The sequence below is a fragment of the Anas platyrhynchos genome, chromosome Z (assembly GCF_047663525.1).
Source record: "Anas platyrhynchos isolate ZD024472 breed Pekin duck chromosome Z, IASCAAS_PekinDuck_T2T, whole genome shotgun sequence".
NCBI classification, from domain to species: domain Eukaryota; kingdom Metazoa; phylum Chordata; class Aves; order Anseriformes; family Anatidae; genus Anas; species Anas platyrhynchos.
Genome location: NC_092621.1, coordinates 12,231,678 through 12,253,280, shown reverse-complemented (window position 1 = coordinate 12,253,280; position 21,603 = coordinate 12,231,678). Strand labels below are relative to the sequence as shown.

The following is a 21,603-nucleotide window of genomic DNA, read 5'->3' as shown; positions in this document are numbered from 1 at the left end:
CTTCCTTATCAGTACTTCATTTCCTCACCATCCCTCTGACTAACTCAGGGAAATGCAATGCCTCGCAAGCCGTCTCTCCCAAAAGAGATATGGGGTCCTGGCTCAGCCTAATTATAGTTTGCTCATTTGTATGAATGTACAGCCCTGGGAGAAAGGCAGCATGCACGCAACCTCCTCTCCCAGATGACTCGGCAAGCACACCTGTGGCTGGGTCCCAGATTACACTTCCTTCAAAATTTTCCTCAGATGTAGACACTGAGGTCATGGCCAAGTTTTAGTGTCTACATCTTCTCTCAAAGACCTACTGTACGACAAGATCTGGTACCAGCTAGCAATCCCTCAGACTAAAGCTCTCTTGACCCCAGGAAGCACGGCCACCCTGCGGTGATGTCTGCCAGTCTCCCACTTCAAGGGATCTGTGAACAGACACCTGCAAGTCACTTGTACTCACCTCCTCATCCTACAAAACTTTTTTGCAGGACCCCATTAACAAAGCCAGTTTAGGGATTTTTCAGGTGTTTTCCTTGCAGTTCAACAGGTCCATGATACACATGAAAGTAACCAGAGAGCTGCAGGTGAGCCCTGTGCCAGCTTTCAGAGCCATCCCTACAGATGATCCTGAGAAAAGCCCTGCAGAGGATCAGCTCCAGAGTGGCTCCAGCTTTGTTGGAGGCTGGTTTTTACTGACAGGCCTGGAGGGGGAGCTGGGCTTTATGGTTTCCTGCTTTGAGGCTGGTGAAAGGGGAAGAGTAAAGCTGTCGCTGGAGAATTCTGCAGCCTCCTACTTTTTCCAGCTCAGATGGAACTCTGGGCTTGGCCAAAAATGAGCAAGCCAGCAGAAAACTGAAAGGCACCGAAATCAACCCTGTATTTACATAATTAGATAACATGTGGAGATTTTACTCTGTAAATACAGTGCAGTGATTAATTTGATAAGACAGTAATGGTGGGGTTTTTGCAGCAGCACCAAACTGCAAAGCCTCTGCCTGCTTGGAAAGCAGACTGATGGCTGAGGAGACAGACTTCTAAGATTTGTACACACCTCTGTACAGTCCCAAAATCAGAGGAGTGAGCATTTAGGTTCAAAGCTGTTCCCTTGAACCCCACAGGGACATGCTGAAGGCCCTGGTCCAGGCTATGCCTGCCCATGCAGATGCTCCCAGGCAAGGACAGTTGGGGTTTGCACTGCTGGAAGCTCACTTTGCAAAACACTGGGCCACCTTCAGAAGGGAACAGGCTGATACAGAGCTGTGCCTGGCAGGAATCACAGTTTGGCCTTGGCCAAAACCATGCCACGAACCATCCCAAATGGTAGGGATGGTCTCCTTACAGCACCAAAGGATATTCCCGACCATTTGTGTAGGTGCAGCCTGATCAACCACCAAGAACACATTTCTTCTCCCAGTGGTTTTGCAGCTGTTTGCCTCAATGCAGGGATCTCTCTCTCTCTCTTTCAGATGCTGCCTGCAGGTAGTTGGAGGCATGAGGCATAAAATGGGTCCTGGAGGAGATGGGGGTACCCCCATGTTATCACCTGCTCGCAGCACTGAGGAGCACCCAGGTCCCCTGCAAGCAGCTGCACTCTGGAGATGCCCCGGTGTCCCCAACAGAGCAGCACAGCCTCTGGGGAAGGCTGGATCCTGGCCAGCTGCCCTGGGGTGGTCGGAGGCCCCTTCCCCCTTGGGGTAGGATTTGTGACCAAATTTCTGGTGCTGCAGGGATGAGATGCACTGTGCCAGGCTGCAGTCTCAGCTACCGTACAGCCTGGGCAAGGTGCCTGTGGGAAGATCCTCAGTGAAGCTGTGGCAGTGGGAAAGCCAGGGCTGCATCACAGCTGTGGTCCCCAGGGGCACCCGGGCTGTGACTTAGCACCAGGGCACTCTGCAGCTGCAGTCCTGGGCAGTGGCGCTGAGCCACCAAGGAGAGCTGCTGGGGAGGGACCCAGATGGCAGCTGTGCACCATCCCCTTTAGTGTCATAGCCCAGACCAGGCAATCACGCAGGGCTTTAATTACACTCATATTTGCAAGGGAACATGCTGCCAGAGACACATTAGCCAAAGCATCTGCAGAGGAAGTGCTGACCCTTGCCAGCAGAACAGCACCAAGCTTAAAACCACTGCAGATGCCACGCAGTGCAGGGCTTCCACGGCTTGCTCCTGAAGCCACCTCGCACGCGGTGCAGGGGACAAAGCAGGAGCACATGCTGCCCTCCCCACGGAGGCAGCAGCCCTGCTAACTGCCCCACACTGTGACCTTCCAACTGGCACCTGGCTCCGCAGCATCTGCACGGCTGCGTTGGGCCCAGCTCTGTGACATCTGGCCAGATGTTGCCCCCACCCAGCTGTGCTGAGCACAGCATTGCTCCTTTGGGAGCTGCACTGCTGAGTGTGAAAACCTAGAGGAGCTACTTCTAGGAACAAGGGCAGCCCAGACCTTTCTGCTCTGTGCCCTCAATCCCTACAGCTTTTTCACCTGAAAGAGGATGGCTGCTTTTAGTTTTCTGTCCCTCCCCAACTCTTTTCCTGTCTGGAAAAAAGCAGCTTAATCCAGCCCTACCCTTGCTCCCCAGCCTCTCTTTTCAGGGATACCTCCTGGTGGGCAGCAAAGTGCTTACGGAGAAGCAAAGGCATCCAAACATTTTTGGACAGGGCTTTGGCGCATGCAACTGGGTGCAAGGCATTCTCTGCTTTAGGACAGGAAGTGCATGAGGAGCGCTCCAGCTGCAAGCCCAACCACCACCAGGGAGCACTTTGGCTACCTTCAAAGCACAGAGAGGCCACAATGGAGCAAGCAGCCTTGCAGAGGAGCACATTTGCCTACAGACTCAGGCGATGCTCACCTCTGAGGGCTGCTGAGCACAGGGTACCAGCCCAGGGCCCCGCTCTGAGCAGCCAGGCGCCGGCCCCGAGCTCCTGTCGGGGATGATGTCAGCGGGCTGTGCCTGTTTCCAATCTCCAGCTGCTGGTAGGAGGCCCCATTACCAACCGTCTGAGCATTTCAGGCTGTTGGAAAATGCACGAGGAGGGCCAGCACTGTGAATCTGGACAGAGCAGTGTTCAAGCAGGCTTTTAAAATCAAACACTGAAAAAGTGATGATTATGTAAATACCTGTGTTAAACCTGAGAGCAGCCAAAGGCTTGTAAACAGGGTAGATGTGTTGCCTTAAAATGGCTCAGGAAATACAAGCTGCATCACGAACAGACCATACCGAAGCTACCACTGGGATTCTGGATGTGGCATATTCAGGACTAAAAGCACAAGTCTGTATAGCTTGTGTGAAGTGGCAAAACCTTACACTGGTAACATGCTACCCCAGGATCCCATCACTGGATCCATCACAAGACAAAGGCTATTTCACTTAGAAAACCTTTTGTGACATGCTATCATACCTTGGGAGAGAGAATTCAGCATTTACAGGTATTGAGCAAAACAGCCCTTTTTGCCAGCAACAGGGTCTGCCTGCAGTAGTTTTCTGCAGTTACAAAAATTGTACCTTGGGCCTCCTCAGATAAGGAGAAACTTCTTAAATCACAGCTTTGAATTAACTTCACCTGCAGTTTACCTCTGTATGTAATTCTAAGATAATGAAAATGGCTGTTAATACAACAAGAATTAATTTGTTACTGCCCTGAGTAGAAAAAGTACGGTTCTAGTCTGTAATTAGTACCCCTTACTTGTTTTCAAAAGGACCAGTGAAGGACCCAAACAGGGGAGGAAGAAGCAGCAATAAAAAATCCACTCGGATAATTCATTTCTAAGAAACATTTGGCTGAGAGTTGGCTTGCACCCACAAGTACAACCGCTGACCTGTGTTTGGAGAACAGTGTTACAATCAGCGAAGGTTTCAAGGTACTCAAACTCTTGAACTGTGGCTTGACATTAAATTGAGAGCACTTTTAGTGCTCCCTGTGGCAGATCAAAACCACAGCGCATAGAGGATTTAAGCCACTGATCTGGCCTAAAAGCCTTGCACCAGTTCCTATTTGTTTGGAAAAATGTGCTGGGTTAAACGCTTGTGCCTGCAGAATTTTTGCTGGGTTACATCACATCCATCTCTGCCGCTACTTTGCAACCCTCCCCTTAAGACCTAACACAAACTCCAGGAGCTTTTCCATGAGTTTCCTCATCACAAAGCACTATGACCTACAGCACAGCTGCTGCTTTGAAGCCTGGATCCCTTAAATATCCAACAACAGGCCTGGGCCCCGGCTCCACAGAGGGCCAAAACCACAAGGCCAAAACCACCAGCACCGGCCCGGCCCTGTGCCGCGAGGCCTGACCACACAGCTCGAGTCGGAGCTTCTTCCCCACAGCACATGGGTCGCTGCCACGTTTAAAAGGGGCAAATTGCTTCAGTCTTTCATGTCTGCCATCTGCTCAGGAGGCTGGCATGAGTGGAGAAAGCCTCAGAGATGAAGAAATGAGCTATTAAAGTGGTGCCCAGGAGGGGACCCCTGCTGTCATGACTGTCCAGGTAGAAGACGACAAATAATTAACCAGACCAGTGATGCCCAAGAGGCATTTTCACGCAAGTGTGGCAGCAACCGTTCTAGAAGGCAAAAGGCAGGACTGCCACACCATGGCTCTGACCCTAAAAGAAATTGTTATGCAACAGATCTGGCATCCAGCCATTCACAAGGAAAACAAATGGCAATTCAAATGGGAGTTCCCAGTCAGGAGGTCCACTGCTTGCAATGGATGGCACAAAAGAGCTATTCTGTAACCTTACTAATCCAGCAGCAACTATTAGCAACAAAATCATTAACCCACACTGTGAAACGATTCAAATTTGCCCTGCCAGATGATCTGACCTCACACAGACTCCACATACCAGTCTGTTAGCACCCTTGTTCAAAGGAAGCCCAGTACTGAATAGGTTACGGAAATTTTCTGTAGAAGTCTAGAGAACTACTTCACCCACAGGACAGAACCAAAAGAGGTGCAATTCCTGTCATGTATGGGGTTTGCACTGAGACCGAAAGATGTAATTAGCAAATCAGGTACTGAAAAACTAGTTTCTCAAATAAAAATTGAGAGAAAGATGATAAATGTAAAATGCTTATATAGTCAATGCTGTTAAGAGATGTATACATACTCAAATGTGAGTACTGTATATGTATATGTACATGAGTACTGTGTATGTGTATGTATACACACTCAAATGCAAGTAGTGCGTGCAGTTCTGGGCACCACAGTACAAGAAGGACATGAAACTGTTGGAGAGTGTCCAGAGGAGGGCGACGAAGATGGTGAAGGGCCTAGAGGGAAAGATGTATGAGGAGCGGCTGAGGTCACTGGGCCTGTTCAGCCTGGAGAAGAAGAAGCTGAAGGGGGACCTCATTGTGGTCTACAACTTCCTCGTGAGGGAGAGCGGGGAGGCAGGTGACCTATTCTCTGTAAACACCAGCGATAGGACCCATGGGAATGGTGTTAAGCTGAGGCAGGGGAAGTTTAGGCTGGACATTAGGAAGAGGTTCTTCACCAAGAGGGTGGTTGCACACTGGAACAGGCTCCCCAGGGAAGCAGTCACTGCACCAAACCTGTCTGAATTTAAAAAGCGCTTGGACTGTGTACTTAGTTACATGGTCTAAATGTTTGGGTAGACCTGTGCGGTGCCAGGAGTTGGACTTGATGATCCTTATGGGTCCCTTCCAACTTGGGATATTCTATGATTCTATGAAATATACACGAGTACACACACATACAAATATACTTTCACTGTAGTTCTGTATATGGAGTGAAGTGATAAGTGATAAAGAACCAGAGTTTTGAGAAATTGTGGGACTTAGGCCACCTCCAATACTGGTCTAAGGTCACTTTAAACCTAGTTGGAATGCATCCAGTGGTGATGGAAGACCCATATTACTTCTAGCAGGACACCCATGGGAGAAATATCTCAACCTATCAATCCAACACAAGGCATAATCTGCCAAAGTGGTTGCACTGGGTTCGGTGTAGATTCAGTACTAGCCATACATCTGACAGGCATCTGAACATGGAGTACAGAACACATTTGTACTACATTAAAGCAGTGAGTGTGGTGAGATTTCCCTTGAGACAAAAAGTAACTGAAGGCACAAGGAGAACCAAGATGAAAAATTGGAAATAGTTTATTTTGCTGCATAAGGAAACTTCTGGTAAATTACATATAAAGAAACTTGCTATGCTGTAGTGTATAATTTTCAATATTCCACAAAGATAATTGTAATAAATATACAAACCAAAACAAAGTAGAAGACTAAATCCATCAGGCAACTTACAAAATGGTTCATCAAGTTTTATACTTCGCAGCATTGGCATGCTTAAAATCTTGTTGTTCATTCTGAAGTGCTGCAGCAAAATTCTTTTCACATTTCTTTGGAGCATTTTCAAAATCATCTAACTATAAAATACTGTCCAAAATTAGCAGGCATTAGTTAAACCACCCAAGAAAAGTAACACCAAGGTCTAACTGATGCAAAAGAATGTTTTATTTGTTTGTTTTTAAAATCCATTTTAGCTTTGCCAGGGTTAGGAATTATCTGATATAAGTGCACTATGAGTCCAGTCAGCCTCAGGCACTGCTGACTCTTGTCATATTATGACTCTATATAAACTTCAGATTATATAGCTCTGGAGATTTCTCTATTAGAGACATATCTACTACCAGAAATAAGACAAATATAGTGAAGCTGCAAGCTAGTTCAAATGGTTGTACCCTCGAGTGCAGTGTGTGCTTAGAAGAATTCTTCCATAGCTTCATAATAAACCATACATCATTCATCAGGCATTTTTATTTGACTTCGAAATTTAAAAGTGCTGACAAAGGCTTTCTTGATGCCCCTGGCCTCTAGAAACAACACGTAGAAATTTTTGACACATTTTGCTCTTCACTACCTATCATTTCTACATTTGTTGAAACAGCGGTATAAATTGTATTTTACACTTCACTGCTCTGGACCACACCAATGGACAGGTCTATTATTCCATACAGATCTTTTTCAAACTGAGAACACTTCTCTATGCTTCACTATTACTGAATACTTGGGGGTATAGAAAGGAACTCTCTAAAACACGATTACCTAAAAATATTTGTTAATAAGCTTAATGCAAACATTACGTAGAAAAACGGTTTAGTTACAAAAAAAAAATCATTAGAGGGCCAATAAAAATATACTGAAGAGAAGATCTTTACAAAAGTGAGGTTAGGAAATATGAGGCATTGACATTCACTGTAAACATCCTGTGTTCACTAGGATCCCTTGTCTAAAGTATATGTTCTGGTTTTGTTCCTGAGCTTCATGGCCAACACTTGCATAGATAGCTAAACCTATCATGAGTTGTTTCTACAGACCTTTCTGTACTGCTTTGTACAGAACTTCAATAGACTAATTACTTTACCTTTTGAAATAGTTTCATTCCACTAGCAGGCAGTTCAAGGAAACTATGAAGCATGGTATGATTTTTGTGTGCTCAGTGCATTGGATGGGCTGGGACAGCTACAGTATGGTGTGCTAATCTAAAACAAAACTAAGTTAAGAAGTATAGCTGTTTGATGTTCTGGCTTACCATAAATACCTACTTCTGCTCACTGCTGCAAGGCTTGCTTCTGCTCTGCCAAAGAGTGCGTATGGCAAAATGTCTTGAATCTGAGTGCTACAACATCAAGCAATTATGCCTATCCCCAATAACAATATGCAGCTTATACACAGGTAAAGGAGACGTGGAGAATTTCACCTTTACCCAGGTGGCATGAGTGCTTGCCTCCATATTAATCTCCCTCTGGGAGGAAGCTAGAAAGCAGTTTCAGCGTAAACACATGTAGTGGCCTAAGTAAAAAGTCTGAAGAACATACTTGCATTTTGGCTATGAAAAGCAGGCATGTGTTTAGTTACTGCACATGTCTATGCACATGGAAAGTGGTAGAGACAAACAAATTAATCCACCTCACAAACAGCACAACAACAACAAAAAAGCAGCAAATTGCCTGTTTTAAATCTTACTTTAAGGCAAATCTAGATAAACACCCACAACAGGATTAATGAAAATAGGGAGTTTTGCTTGTTTGTTTGTTTACTTTTTCTGTGATTGGCTTTTGCACATCGACAAAATTTGTTTAAGCACCTTCTGGACATCTTCATCCATTTGACCCTAGACAAGGGGAGAAAGAAGAAAAGGTGACTGAATTCAAACATTTCCCAACTCATTGAAAAGGTTTACAAACTATTTTTAAGATATAAAAATTACACCAATTTTCCAAAAGAAAACAGTGTTAAATCTGTGCTTAAACAGTCAATTCTTTCAGGTATTATGTGTTCAATACAACCTGCAATGTTCTAAATAGATCTGCAGCAAAAACATATTCCATTAAAACACCATGTAATGAGTAATATCTAACCATACCTGCACAGCGTAGAGAAGATGCATACGGTAAACTGACACAATTTCCTGATGTTGTTTCTTTGTTTCCTAGAAAACAGTTAAGCAGAAAGTCACAGAGTATTCAGAACTGTGGAATTTAGAACTCCTCACCTAGACGTATGGAGCTCTGTGAAAGTGATAATCTAATGCATGGGTGGAAAACTAGCTCAAACTCAGGACTGTGCTGCTAGGTATCTAAAACATAATTTGCTGGGAAACATAGTCCACAGAAATGCTGTAATTCTAGCCAACTTTGTAATAAATAAATAAATAATTGGTGAGATGATATTAGTTGCAAGAAGTCCTGAGCTGCAAAGATGTGAAACAAGCACATACTCTGCTTCTCAGTTTATCAGAAACCAGAAGTAACCAGAAGGAAAGCCAACAATATTCTGACAAATCAACCCTTGACTGCAATTGATTGCAAATCAACCACTTAATTGCAGTAACCCATCTGTCAGTAAATGCCCTGGTGAAGGAGATGCTTACAAAGGTCTTAATCTATGAAATTTTCAGTTAATTACTATACATTCAAACAAGGAAAGTCAAACACCTTTTTTGTGATCAGACTGCCACATCCCAGAAGCCGTCTTTCCAAACAAACATGAAGCTGCCAGGAAAGCCAGTGTAAGAGAAGGAAAGAATGTTTCCTGTTTTAAGTCCTACGCATCTCCTAATTTGCTGTGTATCTTTGCACTAATTTGCTGATCCTTGAGCTATGAGAGATGAAGGCTCCTTATTAATTTGGTGGACTGGGATAGGAAACACAAGCCTACACACTGACAGGACATGGTGTTTAACTATCTACCTATTTATTTTTCCTCACTGCAAGGGAATTTTTCTGGCTCATGTGCATATTAACTCCTGCATCTGTCTGCTGGGGATGACAGGACAGCACATAACAGTTAAGGCATTTAGTCCATCGGGCTGGGAATTTTCCTTTCAAATGTTATTCCAGAGCTCTCTACAAATGAGTCTCTGGTGGGAAGTACCTTCTCTTCACCCTCTCTAAACTGAGTGAAAATGCTTCTTTGGACAGGCAAACGTTTGGAAATAGCAATTATGGCTCAACCTGACTTAGAAGACTGAGCCTCTCACACACAAGCAAGTACAATTTTAAAAAGTCTTTAAGCTGTTCAGAATTGCAGAAAATGAACTGCAATTCCTGTAAACAGATGGACTTGCTTGATTTGAAACTTCAGGCTTTCAGTGACTATTTTCTTCCAAAAAGTCACGTTTCTTTTGGCTTAAAATAACAAAAAGATTTCATCTTTTAATACATGTTCCTGAGAAAACACAACTTTAGTCCACTGCACACTGGCCAGATTTTTCACAAATCAGGGTCTCAGCAGCAGGTCTGGTCACTACATTCCACTACAAGTGCAGAAACTTTGATCCATTATCAATCTGAAGAAATATATACAGAAAAATAGTTTTCTTTAGTTAGACTATTTCTGGAAAAAAGACATCTGAAGTGACTTGAGGATTCCTACATGTTTCAGAGCATTACAAAATTTCTGTATGAAAACTCTTGTACTTATTGACTGTACTTCATTTTAAATAAGGCAGAGTTAAGAATGCCACGCACGCTTTTGGAGCACTGGCAATAATGGTGGGTTTATTAACTATTATTTATTATTATCTACTTACGGTCAGTTGGTTTTGCAACTGCTTCACTTGTTGTTGTAACGCCTCCAGCTGTTGGCTTTGTCTTTTGGGGGCACTGGTAGAGTAGGAAAGCTGAGAAAGGCTGTTCAATGCTTCTTTTAATTTGCTGACCTCCTTGGACATTTCATTGATCTATGAAGGTGAAAAATAGGTTTTCATGAAAAGCTGCAAGGCATACTATATTCCCATGGGTCTCATCCTATACAAATAAGTATTTGTGACTTATATTTAAAAAGTGGCAGAAAACTAGATGAAAACTCAATGGACAGAGATGTCACATAAACAATGCTTCTCTACCATAATCCTAGCAGTCCTTCAGAATGCATTCCTGGCTCTGAAAGGGTAATATTTACAAACAAAGATTGTATTTACCACCTTTGCAAATGCTGTGTCTTAACAGAAGACTGAAACATACCAAACAGGCCAGCTATTCATACTAAGCAAAATGCATAGCATTTTATAAAGAAATTGTGACAGACATAGTTGCACAGGAAAAACAGCTGTCACACTGAGCTTGAGATGATACAGTAAACTCAGAATAGTGAATGTCTGCTGCTTCCTGATCCTGATGTTTCTTTGTCTCTTCACGAACCTCTTCCTGCTCTAAATTCAACTTAGAATTTGCTCAATTCAGGTTAGGTTCACTGAATTCTGTGAACCTTACCTGAACAGAACTTAGGAGGTGAACAGAAAGATGCTTATCTTCACCAGAGAGGAAGATAACTGAAGTCAAAAATGCTGAATAAAAACTCCTTTGACATTAAGATCTGTGAGACAGTACTTTGGCATCTGAATTTTCAGATGGTCACATGAACTCCAATGTTACGCCGCTCTGTGACACCTTACACCAACTGGGGCTTAAGGTCACTCACGCACCTTCCAATATGTTTTGTAGTCTGAATTCGTGTACTACTGCCTCCACAGCAGTGAATTACTAACCTTTTTATCTTTGTCCTCTTCTAGTTTTGATGTGCTTTCAGAGTATCTTTTCATTTCAAGTAAATCTTCTTGAGCTTGATGGTACTTTTGGTGAAGACCAGTCACCTCCTGTTCCTTTGCTTCAAGCAGAGTATGCATGCCTTCTTTCTCTTCTTTCAAATGCAAAATTTCATTTCTCAGTTGCATAACATCCAAGGACACATTTTCCTTCTCTTTGATTACATCCTTCAGCTTGGATGACAAAGCACTAACTTCACCCTCTAATGAAGACTGGAGTTTTTCATACGTAGCCTTGGGTACCATTGCTTCATTAATTGCAGCTTTTTCTTCCAATAATTCCTTCTGCAGGTTTCTTACTTCACTTTCCTTGTTGGTAAGCAGTCCTTTGAGCTCGTTTATTTCCTCCTCCATTTCCTTTACAGTACTTTGGAGTACATTCATCACCTGATGGTGTTCAGTAATTGGCAAAGAGTTTTGTTTCTGACTGTCTAACAGTTGCTTTAGTTCTTCTGCTTCATCTAATACTTTTGTGTACTGGGATTTCATTTCTGATAATTCACTCTCTGCTTTGTATTTCAAAGAATTTGTTACCTGCATCAGTTTCTCATGTTCATCTCTAGGAATGTAGTCCACAGCGATATCATCCAGAGTTTTTCTCTTCCTATAATCTTCAAGCTCTACTTGTGCCTCCTTGTACAATTGTGACAATTCACTAAGTTGCCTGTTGAGCTCATCAATCATTCTGTGCATTGCATCTTTCATTTCTCCAGACTCAGCACTAGACTCTAACTGTGTCTGATTTGTCAGCTTGTCCTGTAGCCTCTTAATTTCCTCTTGCCCTTCTTTGTACCTCTCGATCAACAGTGCCTTCTCCTGATTAATATTATCAATAACTGAACAATATGAATTCCTTATTTCTTCACATTCTTCCACAGACAATTTGCTTGCCACATTCTGCTCTCTTTCTTCAAACTTCTTCTGGAGCTCTCTCACTTTCTCTTTTTGTCTTTCACTCTCCTCCAATGCTTTCTTCAATTCTTGCTTAAGCACTTCAACTTCTTCACATGTCACCTTCAACCTACTGAGCTCAGAACTGGTTTCTTCACTTTCAGAAGAAATGAGACCCAGTTTCACCTGCCTCTGTACATTCAAAACATCTTTCACAGTTTCCTCATACCTGTTTTGAGTTTCTTGGAACTTCACGTTAAGATCAGAGCCATTTTCTGAAATGTCTGTGTTATTTAAGCGATCTGCTTCTGGAACTCTGGACTGGAACTGAGCTTCTAAGTGCTTTCTTTTGGCTTCAGAATTTTCTAATTTCCTCTGCACATCCTTTAAGTCTTCCTGGAGGTACTTTATTTTTACTTCACTAGGGCTTGCCAAGTTTTCTTGAATTTGTGTGGCTTTTAATGTAGGCTTCAGCTCCTGAGCTAAGAACTCATTTTGTCTATCTACTGCTTGATCAAACTCTGTTTGGGTTGAATGATAAGAATCTATCGCAGAATCCACTTCTTTAGGTGTTCTTTCCTGTGCAAAAAGAAACCCAAACAAATGCATGATAAAAGCAAATACATTTATTTAAAACAAAATATAGACGAAAAAGGAAACAATCCTTGCCACATCCTACAAAGATGGGCAATTAAAGCACCATGGAAGAAACCCTCGGGTTTCAACTCAGAATCCAGCTGGTCCCATTTAATCATCTACAGTGACAGAAGGCAGCAAGTGCCAAGCTCCTCCGATAGTCTGTGTTGATCTCCATATGCTAATAATCAAAGCTAAGCAAATTAAAATCAGATCTGCTAACACAACTGTTAACAGCATATTTTAGAATACAACTATCATAGTAAGCAAAGATATTCAGTAATTCATGGGAAAAGGATCAAAACACTAATTTTAATCCTCTGGGTGCAGAGTGTTTCAATGATGAGCACCACAAGCTTTTTATATTTACAGAACATCTCCTTAAATTGGTTAGCAGCTCTTTGTTCCAGTAAGAGGTTAACAGAGCACTAGAACAGCACAAAATACACCACCTGTAATTTGTCCTGTAGCTCCTTATTGTGTAATGTCAAAGAAGCAATTTTTGCTTGCATCAGCATAAGTAGATCTTGCTGTTCAGTTTCAGAACTCACGTCCAATAAACTATCAGCACCTTTGGAGGAAAAAAGATTCAAAAGCTTTCAGAACTTGAACCGATCCCACAGCGAGCTAGTTATTTTGCTTTCCAAATTAAACACTTTGTTTTCATGACTATTAAGTGCAGTGAACACATGAACAATTCCTAGAGCTGTTTCCCCAAAAATGTGTTATGTCACCCAATAGGAGCAGGTGGCAGCTGGTAGTGACATTACATAACATTATTCCCAACGCTTATTGTGACTCACATTCTAAGTAGAATGACACAGAGCACATCCGAACAGACAGACTTTTCACAACACCTAAAAAACCTAACCAAGTGAGAAAATAAGGATTAAGCTTTATTGTATACCTGTTGTGCTGTCACTCAGTCTGTCTTTATTATCTCGAAGCAAGGAACTGAATTCTTCCTGCTGAGACATGAGAAAAAAATTTTAAAAACACTTTCACAGAAAGCAGATATAAAGTTGGACAATTCACAGAACATAAATATAAATAGCATAGACCTTGTTGGGTGAAACCTGGCAAAACTTTTTTTTTTTTTTTAATTTTAATTGTAGCATGTGGCCAGGACAGGAATTAAATTGCCTAGTTCTCATTAAATGTTAATGTAATTTGGGCTACTATCCCACAGATAGTTTGGAAAAGCTGCAGCCCCTATGATAAATTGCTGCAATATATTGTGGTGTACTTAAAAAGAAATCTTCAATACCCTAAGATAAACTTCAAAACCATAAGACAAATATGAGACAGAACATGCTTAAGTATTTGCCTGATGTCTTTTGATGACAGAGGCACTACTTTTTGCAACACAATCCCATATATTTCACTGGTATTAGCTAATGAGTTCTCACACCATTAATACTTACTTTCACAACCATATTCCTATATACTGACTAGTTTATGACTAATTCTATTTAGATGTTCGTTAAACATTAAAGCAATCCACATTTGCTTTGTAAATTACATTGAAATAGATTTAGATTCCTTTTTACTCTTAAAATGCAGCTAATTAATTCACAGGAGATTCTGCAGTCAGCAAAATAAATTGCTATGGTATTACACATTCTTCCCCCATACTTAGTAAGAACAGAAAGATAACTTTGACATCTCACATACCTGGTCAGCAAAGAAAGCCTGTCCTTTTCCTGTCATGGGAGTTGAAGTTGATGAGCGTGGAGAGGACAAATCACTAAGCTGTAAAAGATTATATATAAATAAGTATATGTATGCATACATATAACTAATCCTCTAACATGTGCCATATATAGACACAAACACATGCGAGCACTTTTCCTTGCACTAACATAAGTAACAACTCGGTTAATTTCAAAGAGCAAATTTAATTATTCATTACTCTTTTGAGCCAGTATCACACTTGCAATGCGTTTGTTGTACGGGTAACTTTTCTGTTTAATATAACAACTGTTAAACTGTATTTTGATATACTATACAAATCAATTTAAGTGTTTTACTATCATATGTATATGTGCATATAATAACGTGTACATACATATGTGGATTTAAAATACATGTAATTTACTTAAGGAAGTCTGCAAAACAATCAAACCTTCAATTTTAGATAGAAAAAGCACCTATACAGTAAAATTTGTACTACTGTATCTTAAACCATGCTATATTTCAAGCAATTTTCTTAGTTAAACTCATCAATGTGTCATCTTAATGTCAGGAAAAGCACTCATAACATGACAGGCATATAAAGAAGGAGAGACAGCTCAAATTCAGCCCACATCATTCACATAATGGTCAAAATGTTCTTCATCCCCTAAAAGTATCTCAAGATTGGTCTTTTCTTTACCTGAATAGGACTGATAGGAGGAGGTGGGGCTTTGCGTTTTTTTGGAGTTCCACTTCTTTCTGAACTTAATTTAGAGCCTTGATCATGCTGAAAGTTTCACCAGCCAGAGAAGGTAGGTTTGTTAGTTTGGTTAGTAAAGTCCGAGCAAGTTGTTTCACAAATATATATATACATATATATTTTCCCACATTAATATCAACTTTAGCAGCTCATGCAGCTCCTTTTTTTCTATGTAAAGACTACATTTCTAATAACACAAAGATATTAAACATGCCTAACAATAAGAATATGTTCCTTTGTAATCCATGCTTCAGTGAAAACAAACAAGATTTAGTGAAAAAGCAGAAGCTGACAACAAGTTTAGCACTAGTGATTTTGAATACTTTCAGAAATTCATTCATAGTCCAGTCATGCCATTCTTAATAGCTACCATCTTTCCTCTCCATCAACTTCCATTCATTCATATTCCAGCCATGCCACTCTTAACAGCTACCATGTTTCCCCTCCATCAGCTTCTGCCTGAACTCCCTGAAAAACCCAACTTCTCCACTCAGAGAAAGAATGAACTAATACATAGCACCCTCATCTAATTTCCAGCCACCAGCAAGTAAGTCTACAAGATATTTGCACTCCAAGATAGCATGGTACTAAATACAGAATGTAAGAAACTTATTTAATTGCCTAAATCTGATAAGAGTCTCAACAGATAGGGGTCACTAGTAAGGTACAACCAGGGAAAACCTTCAGATAGATGTTTTGGAAACAGAAAACTTTTCTAGGTGATTTTTATACAGTTTTAAGAGACTGGAGTCCAGCAAAGCTCCTGCAATACATGAAAACGGCGGAGTATCCTCCTGGCACACACGTGCGCATGCACATGCATCCTCCCTTCCTTTTGTCACTGAGGAATCTGGCAGCTATGTCAGAGAGAAGGTAAACCCAAAACTGATGTTCCTGAAACACATTCTTTAAATAAGCAACAAAAACTTTTCAAATTACAGAGCAGTTATTAGATGTGCATCTCACAGTGACTACTAGCTACTAGTCACATCTACTGCTACTAGTCATGACAGTTACTATTTTTTCCATGAGCTACAAGTCTATAAAGCCCAAGAATTTTTAAAATCAAAAGGATAAATACCTGCTTTGATTTAGTGGGTGACTTTGTATCTGTGAAGCAAAAAAAAAGCAGAATTAAGAACAATGATCAACGAAAATGTTATTTGCCTAACACTTCTCTCAGCTCTAATTTCCTGCATCATAAATGCTGTTTGTTTTTTGAACTCCTGTTTGAAATCTGAGCAATATACTTAAAATTAAAAATTGCATTTAAATACATCTTCTCCGCTGCTTTTTTTTGTTTGTTTCACAGTGATATAAAACTTGAAGGATTGTGACAACTCTGCTTCTACTGTAGCCTCTCACCATTCGTTCACATTAACTTACTACTTCAAAAATCTGTTTTAGCTTGACCATAAAGTCCCGTCTGCATTAGTTCCTTCTGAATCCTTCTACTGAGGAGCTAAACATAGTCTTTCACATAGTAAAGAGAAGCTCTAGTTCAAATTCATTGCAAGAGTTCTTTATGCTGTTACATCTGCTTACCTTTTCTTTCTCCAGACCACCTGTTTGCCCTGCTGAATATTTTGTCTCACATTGGATATTACCATATACAGCAAATACCACATTTTCCTGTTTTGAAAAGCTTCAGACAGACCATCTTGAAGATAGCTTTTGAAAATTTTCAGGTTACTTTACAAAGTAAATTTGTTCATTAATAAACATAAACATAGCCAAAATGAAAAGTGACAAACAGTATAACAGCATCTCTTACGTACCCACATCCTGAGATAACTTTGATGATACGAGATTCTGGATCCCTGCATTCTCAGAGATTTTGGAGTAATGCATGGCATTCTGCCCAAAGACATCTACTAAACTGACATCTGCACCTTTCTTAAGGAACGCTTCCACCATGTTAAGGTTACCAGCTTCACAAGCCATCATCAAAGCAGTTCTGGACAAAAGAAACAAGATAAAATTATCAAGAATAGCCTTTGAAGCAGCAGCTCATTTTGTAAGGAAGAAAGAGTGACAGGTATTGTGTAATGAAGAACAATTTTATCAACATATTTATCAACACACACATGCAACTGTCTTTTCTATGCACAGACACCTGCCCGCCCTTCCTCCTCTTCCCCATACATCCCAGCTGGACCTTCTGCAAAGGCCTGTTATATTTTGCACATATCTCCAAACATTTCTAAAAATGGGTTCGTGAAGCTAAAAGGAGAGAGAGAAGTGGATGAAGGATAAAGTCAGACTACCAGATCTCACTGTCACACTTCAATTACAACACAAAAGCCTTTATTTCATGTTGTTTTTAAGCAGCTATCACCCAAAAAGCTAAACATATTTCTCAAAGCTCTTCAATGAGACTGAAAGGTGGTTTGACCTCAAATCCTGAGCCATTCTCAAATAAAAAAGATAAAGAAGTGTCTTATAGCACAATCAATTCTCTCTCCAACACAGGGCAGCTTGACAGTGCCTCCTACAGTAAGGGTAACATACAGAAGGAACATTTTCCTAACAGGTTGTGTCTGTTTTTCCTCAGTGACTTTTAGGGATCATAAACCACACATAGGATAATTACAAAAACACAGAAAACCCCACCTCTCGAGCATGCTCTAATATTGCTTTCCTGACACAGCAGAATTCTCCCTTTTAAATACGAAATCATTCCTAATAGGCTGGCCAAGTTCACACACAACTACGTTTCTCAGTGCAGATATGAAACTGAGAAGTTACTACAGAAATTTCTCCCAATATCGAACTTAAACCTTCCTTGGTGTAACTTGAGGCCATTTCCCCTCGTCTTATCACTTGGTGCTTGATAGAAAAGTCTAGTCCCCACCTCCGTATAGCCTCCCTTAAGGTAACTGTAGAGTGTGATAAGGTCTCTCCTGAGATTCCTTTTCTCTAGGCTGAACAACCCCAGTTGTTTAGGTATTTACTAGATATTAAGGCAACCATTTCACTGATGAATTAAACACACTCCCTGTAAAAGGGGAGCCCTCAGGAAGCGATGGCTGTTGCAGTACTGTGCTAAAAAGTCAAATGTTGAGTGGTAACTTGGATAGCAGTTTCACAGGGATGGTTTTAGACTGCCAAAATGACTAGCTTAGTCTGGACAACAGACGGAATTGGACAAGCCATTTGCAAAGGCTCTCTCTTTCTCCTCCTGTTAAGGCTTCTGCTTTTTCATTAAATATGCAATCGATTCTGTGAACAAGAGATGCCAGAGCAGTTATTCTCCTTACCATAAGGAAAGTTGGAATTAAAATGGTACATTCCATGTTATATAGTTTTTCTTGCTTTTACACACTGTACTTTCTTTAAAAAAAAATAAGGAATACCAAACTTGCAAGTACTGTCTTATTTATAACAGAAATACCTCCATCCAATTAAATTACAACCTGTTAGCACTACCTCTTGATTAAAAGTAAGCAAGTGAGAGAAAGGCAGAGGTCCCAGAATGGTAGCACCTTGAGTTCAAAGCACCGTAGAGGCCATTCGAACAAATGAACCAACTGAGAACTAACAAAGGGGTTTTCTTTGGGCAACTTAAAACAAAAAGCAGACTAATAGAACTTTGAACTCTCATAAACCAAGCTAGGGCCCAATCTCATCCTTCCAGGTGTTGCCAAAGAACAATATGGGCATTGTATCACATAATAATCAAGATAATTATTAAGTGCCAAGTCTTCTCAGCATCTGGCCTTACCTTTGCCATTTCATCATTTATAAAACAGTCCATAATTTTCAAAAGCTCTTGAACTTCATCAGTATCATCAAAATGAGTACATTTTTTTCCACAAGGATGCTCTGGTTTATAAACAATTTTCTGACACACTAGATGTCTATTAATGCAACAAGTCGCTAAATGGCACTTTCTAAGAAGACAGCATCTCCATGATACAACAGTTTTATTGTATTTTCTCTTGGTGCTGTGGCTGTGTTACGTTAGAAAAGAGAGATCCCCATGGATGTCACTCCCAAGTAACAGTTTTCAGATTAAAATTGGAGAAACTAACTCACGCCAAGAACAGAGCAGCATTGAAAACTGGGACACATACAAAGTGACGTGTGGGCAAGTGCTATCATTCAAACTCTTGCAGGAATGATTTTAAAATGTGATTTGCTGCTCTGGTAACCCAATGAAAATCTTACAGGCATGATCTAGTTTTAGAGTTATTTAGTTTCTTTCCCTTTAGGCAGAATTCTGTAAGCTTTCTTGACAATTGGGATATTCTCTCTGGTATTGAAAGCATTATTTCACATAACAACAGTTTTGGGAAGAGAGCATCGTTTGACAGTCAACCCTGAGAAAGAATTAACATGGTGATGGTTAACCTGCTGTACCTTCCATTTTTATCCCTGGTGTTGACGTCTGCTCCGTGATCCAGAAGGTATTTGCAGACTTCTGTATGACCATTTTGTACTGCAAGCAGCAGAGGTATGTTCCCATCCTAGGAATGCATTTAAAGAAACTATAAACAATAATTCGACAACTTACAAATACCACCCTGAGATTTAAAGGTCAGCTATGCACCTTCCTTCTACACAGCACAAACAAGGCACTATCTGTACATTTTTCTCATGTACCATAAATGTAGCTGGGTTTATTTAATTTCTTCCTTTAGTACTGGGAATGGAATCACTCAGCAAAGCATTAGGAACAGGAATGCTTTTTGCTGTCTGTACTCCCTTTTCTGTTTGCTTAATGCTATAACACGGTGATTTTGCAACTATACAATGCCTATAAATAAGTCCACAACAAAAAGGTTAATTTTAACTAAGTACAGGGCACAAATACAACATTTCTTACAATAACAGAGTGACTTTAATTGGAAGACAACTTCAGAGATTTTTTTTTCTCCTTTGCCCTCATTCCAAAGAAAGGCAAACTTCACAGTACATTGCTCAGAGACTTGTCCAGTCAGGTTTTAAGCATGTCCACAGACAGAGACACCATGGTGTCTTTTGGTCCCATTTCCAATGTTTCACCACCTACATGGTAATAATTCTTTTTTTCCTTAACACATAATTGGAATTTCCCAATCAGTTCTACTGCCCAAACTGTGACCATTGCTTGACATCATTTTGTTGTGCACCTGACGTGGGTTTAGCTATGTCTTCCTCATGATCACCCATGATGCAGTTGAGGGCATCTTAAGATTCTCCCACAGCCTTCCTAATTCTTAGGATTAAAAAAAAAGACAAATGTTTCTGCCTTTAAAATGCATCTGCTGAAATTTTAGATCTAATTTTCATGAGTGTTTTGTTGTTTTTTTTTTTTAAACTCATCAAAAAGACCAGATAGGAAGATAAGATGGAAGAAAGAAAAAAAAAAAAGTTAAATGCCCTCCTTCCCCCTCTTTTTTTGGTCTAATTTCTGTCACATCCACTCTCTTTATCATCAGGGTTTTCTATCAGGCAACTGCATCATTCTCACAGATAGATCTGTTTGTTTGTAGTCACTTCATAATAGAGAATGTACTGTCCCTTAGCCTTTACATTATACCAAATTGTGGTTTTTTTTTTGCAGCACTTGCCACATAACATGCGTTTCCCGCAGTCTACTGGAGCGAGTGGGAAGACTTTTAATGGTGTTTTGAATATATCAGAATGGATTCTAAACACTTGTATCAAACCCTCAATTTAACAAACAGCAAATCCTACCACTAGTGTATGATAGTGGTTTCCCACATCTACTATGGCAAGCTGCAAAAGGAATATTCTCTGCCAGAGAAATCCAAAATGAAATACAACAGTAGTATTGCTTTGAACTACGATACCTGAGATTGACTGAAGCAGGAGGTAAAAGCTTTGAAGTGAACAATGGGAGAAGAGGTACGTACCAAATCTTTGACGTTAATTGGACATTTGTGTTCACAGAGAAGTTGAACTGCCTGAAGACAACCACACGCAGCTAAAAGAAATAAAAAAACTAGCATGAAAGTCCATGAAACACTTTTTTTGAAACCTGTGTTCCCCACTTCCCATTTGCAATATTGCATCATTACAATGGTGTTCAAGAAAAACAATTAAATCATATCTGTTTTTAAGGAAGATTGAAACAGACAGAGAATGAACAGCAAGCTGTAAGCAGAAATAAAACTATTATTTATAGTCCAAATTAACATGTGATCTTTAAGCACTAGAGTCAGAATCAAACTTATCTTAATATTTAAATATTTAAATGGCTTTGCACATGTAAGAGTGAACTTGCTAACTATAATTAACTGAAATTTGCTATTCACAGTGTTAAAAAATACCCCAAATTTATAAGCCATGAGAATGAACACGTATCCCTCGGCTGCTCGAATCTTCAATTAGTCAATAATATGTTAATTTTAGAAAAGTAAACTTCCATTGTCAGATTAAAAATGCATGCATTTCAATAAATCTGACATTTCAAGTTGGAAATAAAATCAAAAGATTAGTCAAAGAAAGCTAGAAAAAAATGGAATGACAGAACAGAAAGTAGCCAACTTTAATACAGCTCACCATTCTGCCCACTGTTTTTCCAATCAGCAGAAAGGGAGTCACTATATTTATGCATTTAGAACCTACA

The 21,603-nt window shown here is 40.4% G+C and overlaps 1 protein-coding gene across 14 annotated transcripts in view; it reads right to left on the bottom strand.

The window, feature by feature from the left end:
* Nucleotides 1–6,093: 6,093 nt before the first annotated feature.
* Nucleotides 6,094–21,603, bottom strand: part of RAI14 (retinoic acid induced 14) — a 105,334-nt gene continuing 89,824 nt past the window's right edge. For 5 of the 14 annotated variants that reach the window (XM_027446236.3, XM_027446238.3, XM_027446237.3 and 2 more), the window contains 12 exons: nucleotides 20,888–20,958; nucleotides 19,389–19,495; nucleotides 16,805–16,983; nucleotides 16,108–16,136; nucleotides 14,967–15,053; nucleotides 14,267–14,344; nucleotides 13,500–13,560; nucleotides 13,045–13,163; nucleotides 11,009–12,535; nucleotides 10,052–10,201; nucleotides 8,384–8,449; nucleotides 6,094–8,131 (listed from right to left, as the gene is read on the bottom strand). In XM_027446236.3, the coding sequence (XP_027302037.1) occupies nucleotides 8,054–8,131; nucleotides 8,384–8,449; nucleotides 10,052–10,201; nucleotides 11,009–12,535; nucleotides 13,045–13,163; nucleotides 13,500–13,560; nucleotides 14,267–14,344; nucleotides 14,967–15,053; nucleotides 16,108–16,136; nucleotides 16,805–16,983; nucleotides 19,389–19,495; nucleotides 20,888–20,958 (2,552 nt within the window). In that variant the 3' untranslated portion in view covers nucleotides 6,094–8,053. The remainder of the gene's footprint in view (nucleotides 8,132–8,383; nucleotides 8,450–10,051; nucleotides 10,202–11,008; nucleotides 12,536–13,044; nucleotides 13,164–13,499; nucleotides 13,561–14,266; nucleotides 14,345–14,966; nucleotides 15,054–16,107; nucleotides 16,137–16,804; nucleotides 16,984–19,388; nucleotides 19,496–20,887; nucleotides 20,959–21,603) is intronic. The other 9 variants (XM_072031764.1, XM_072031763.1, XM_072031761.1 and 6 more) reach the window with 3 other exon arrangements.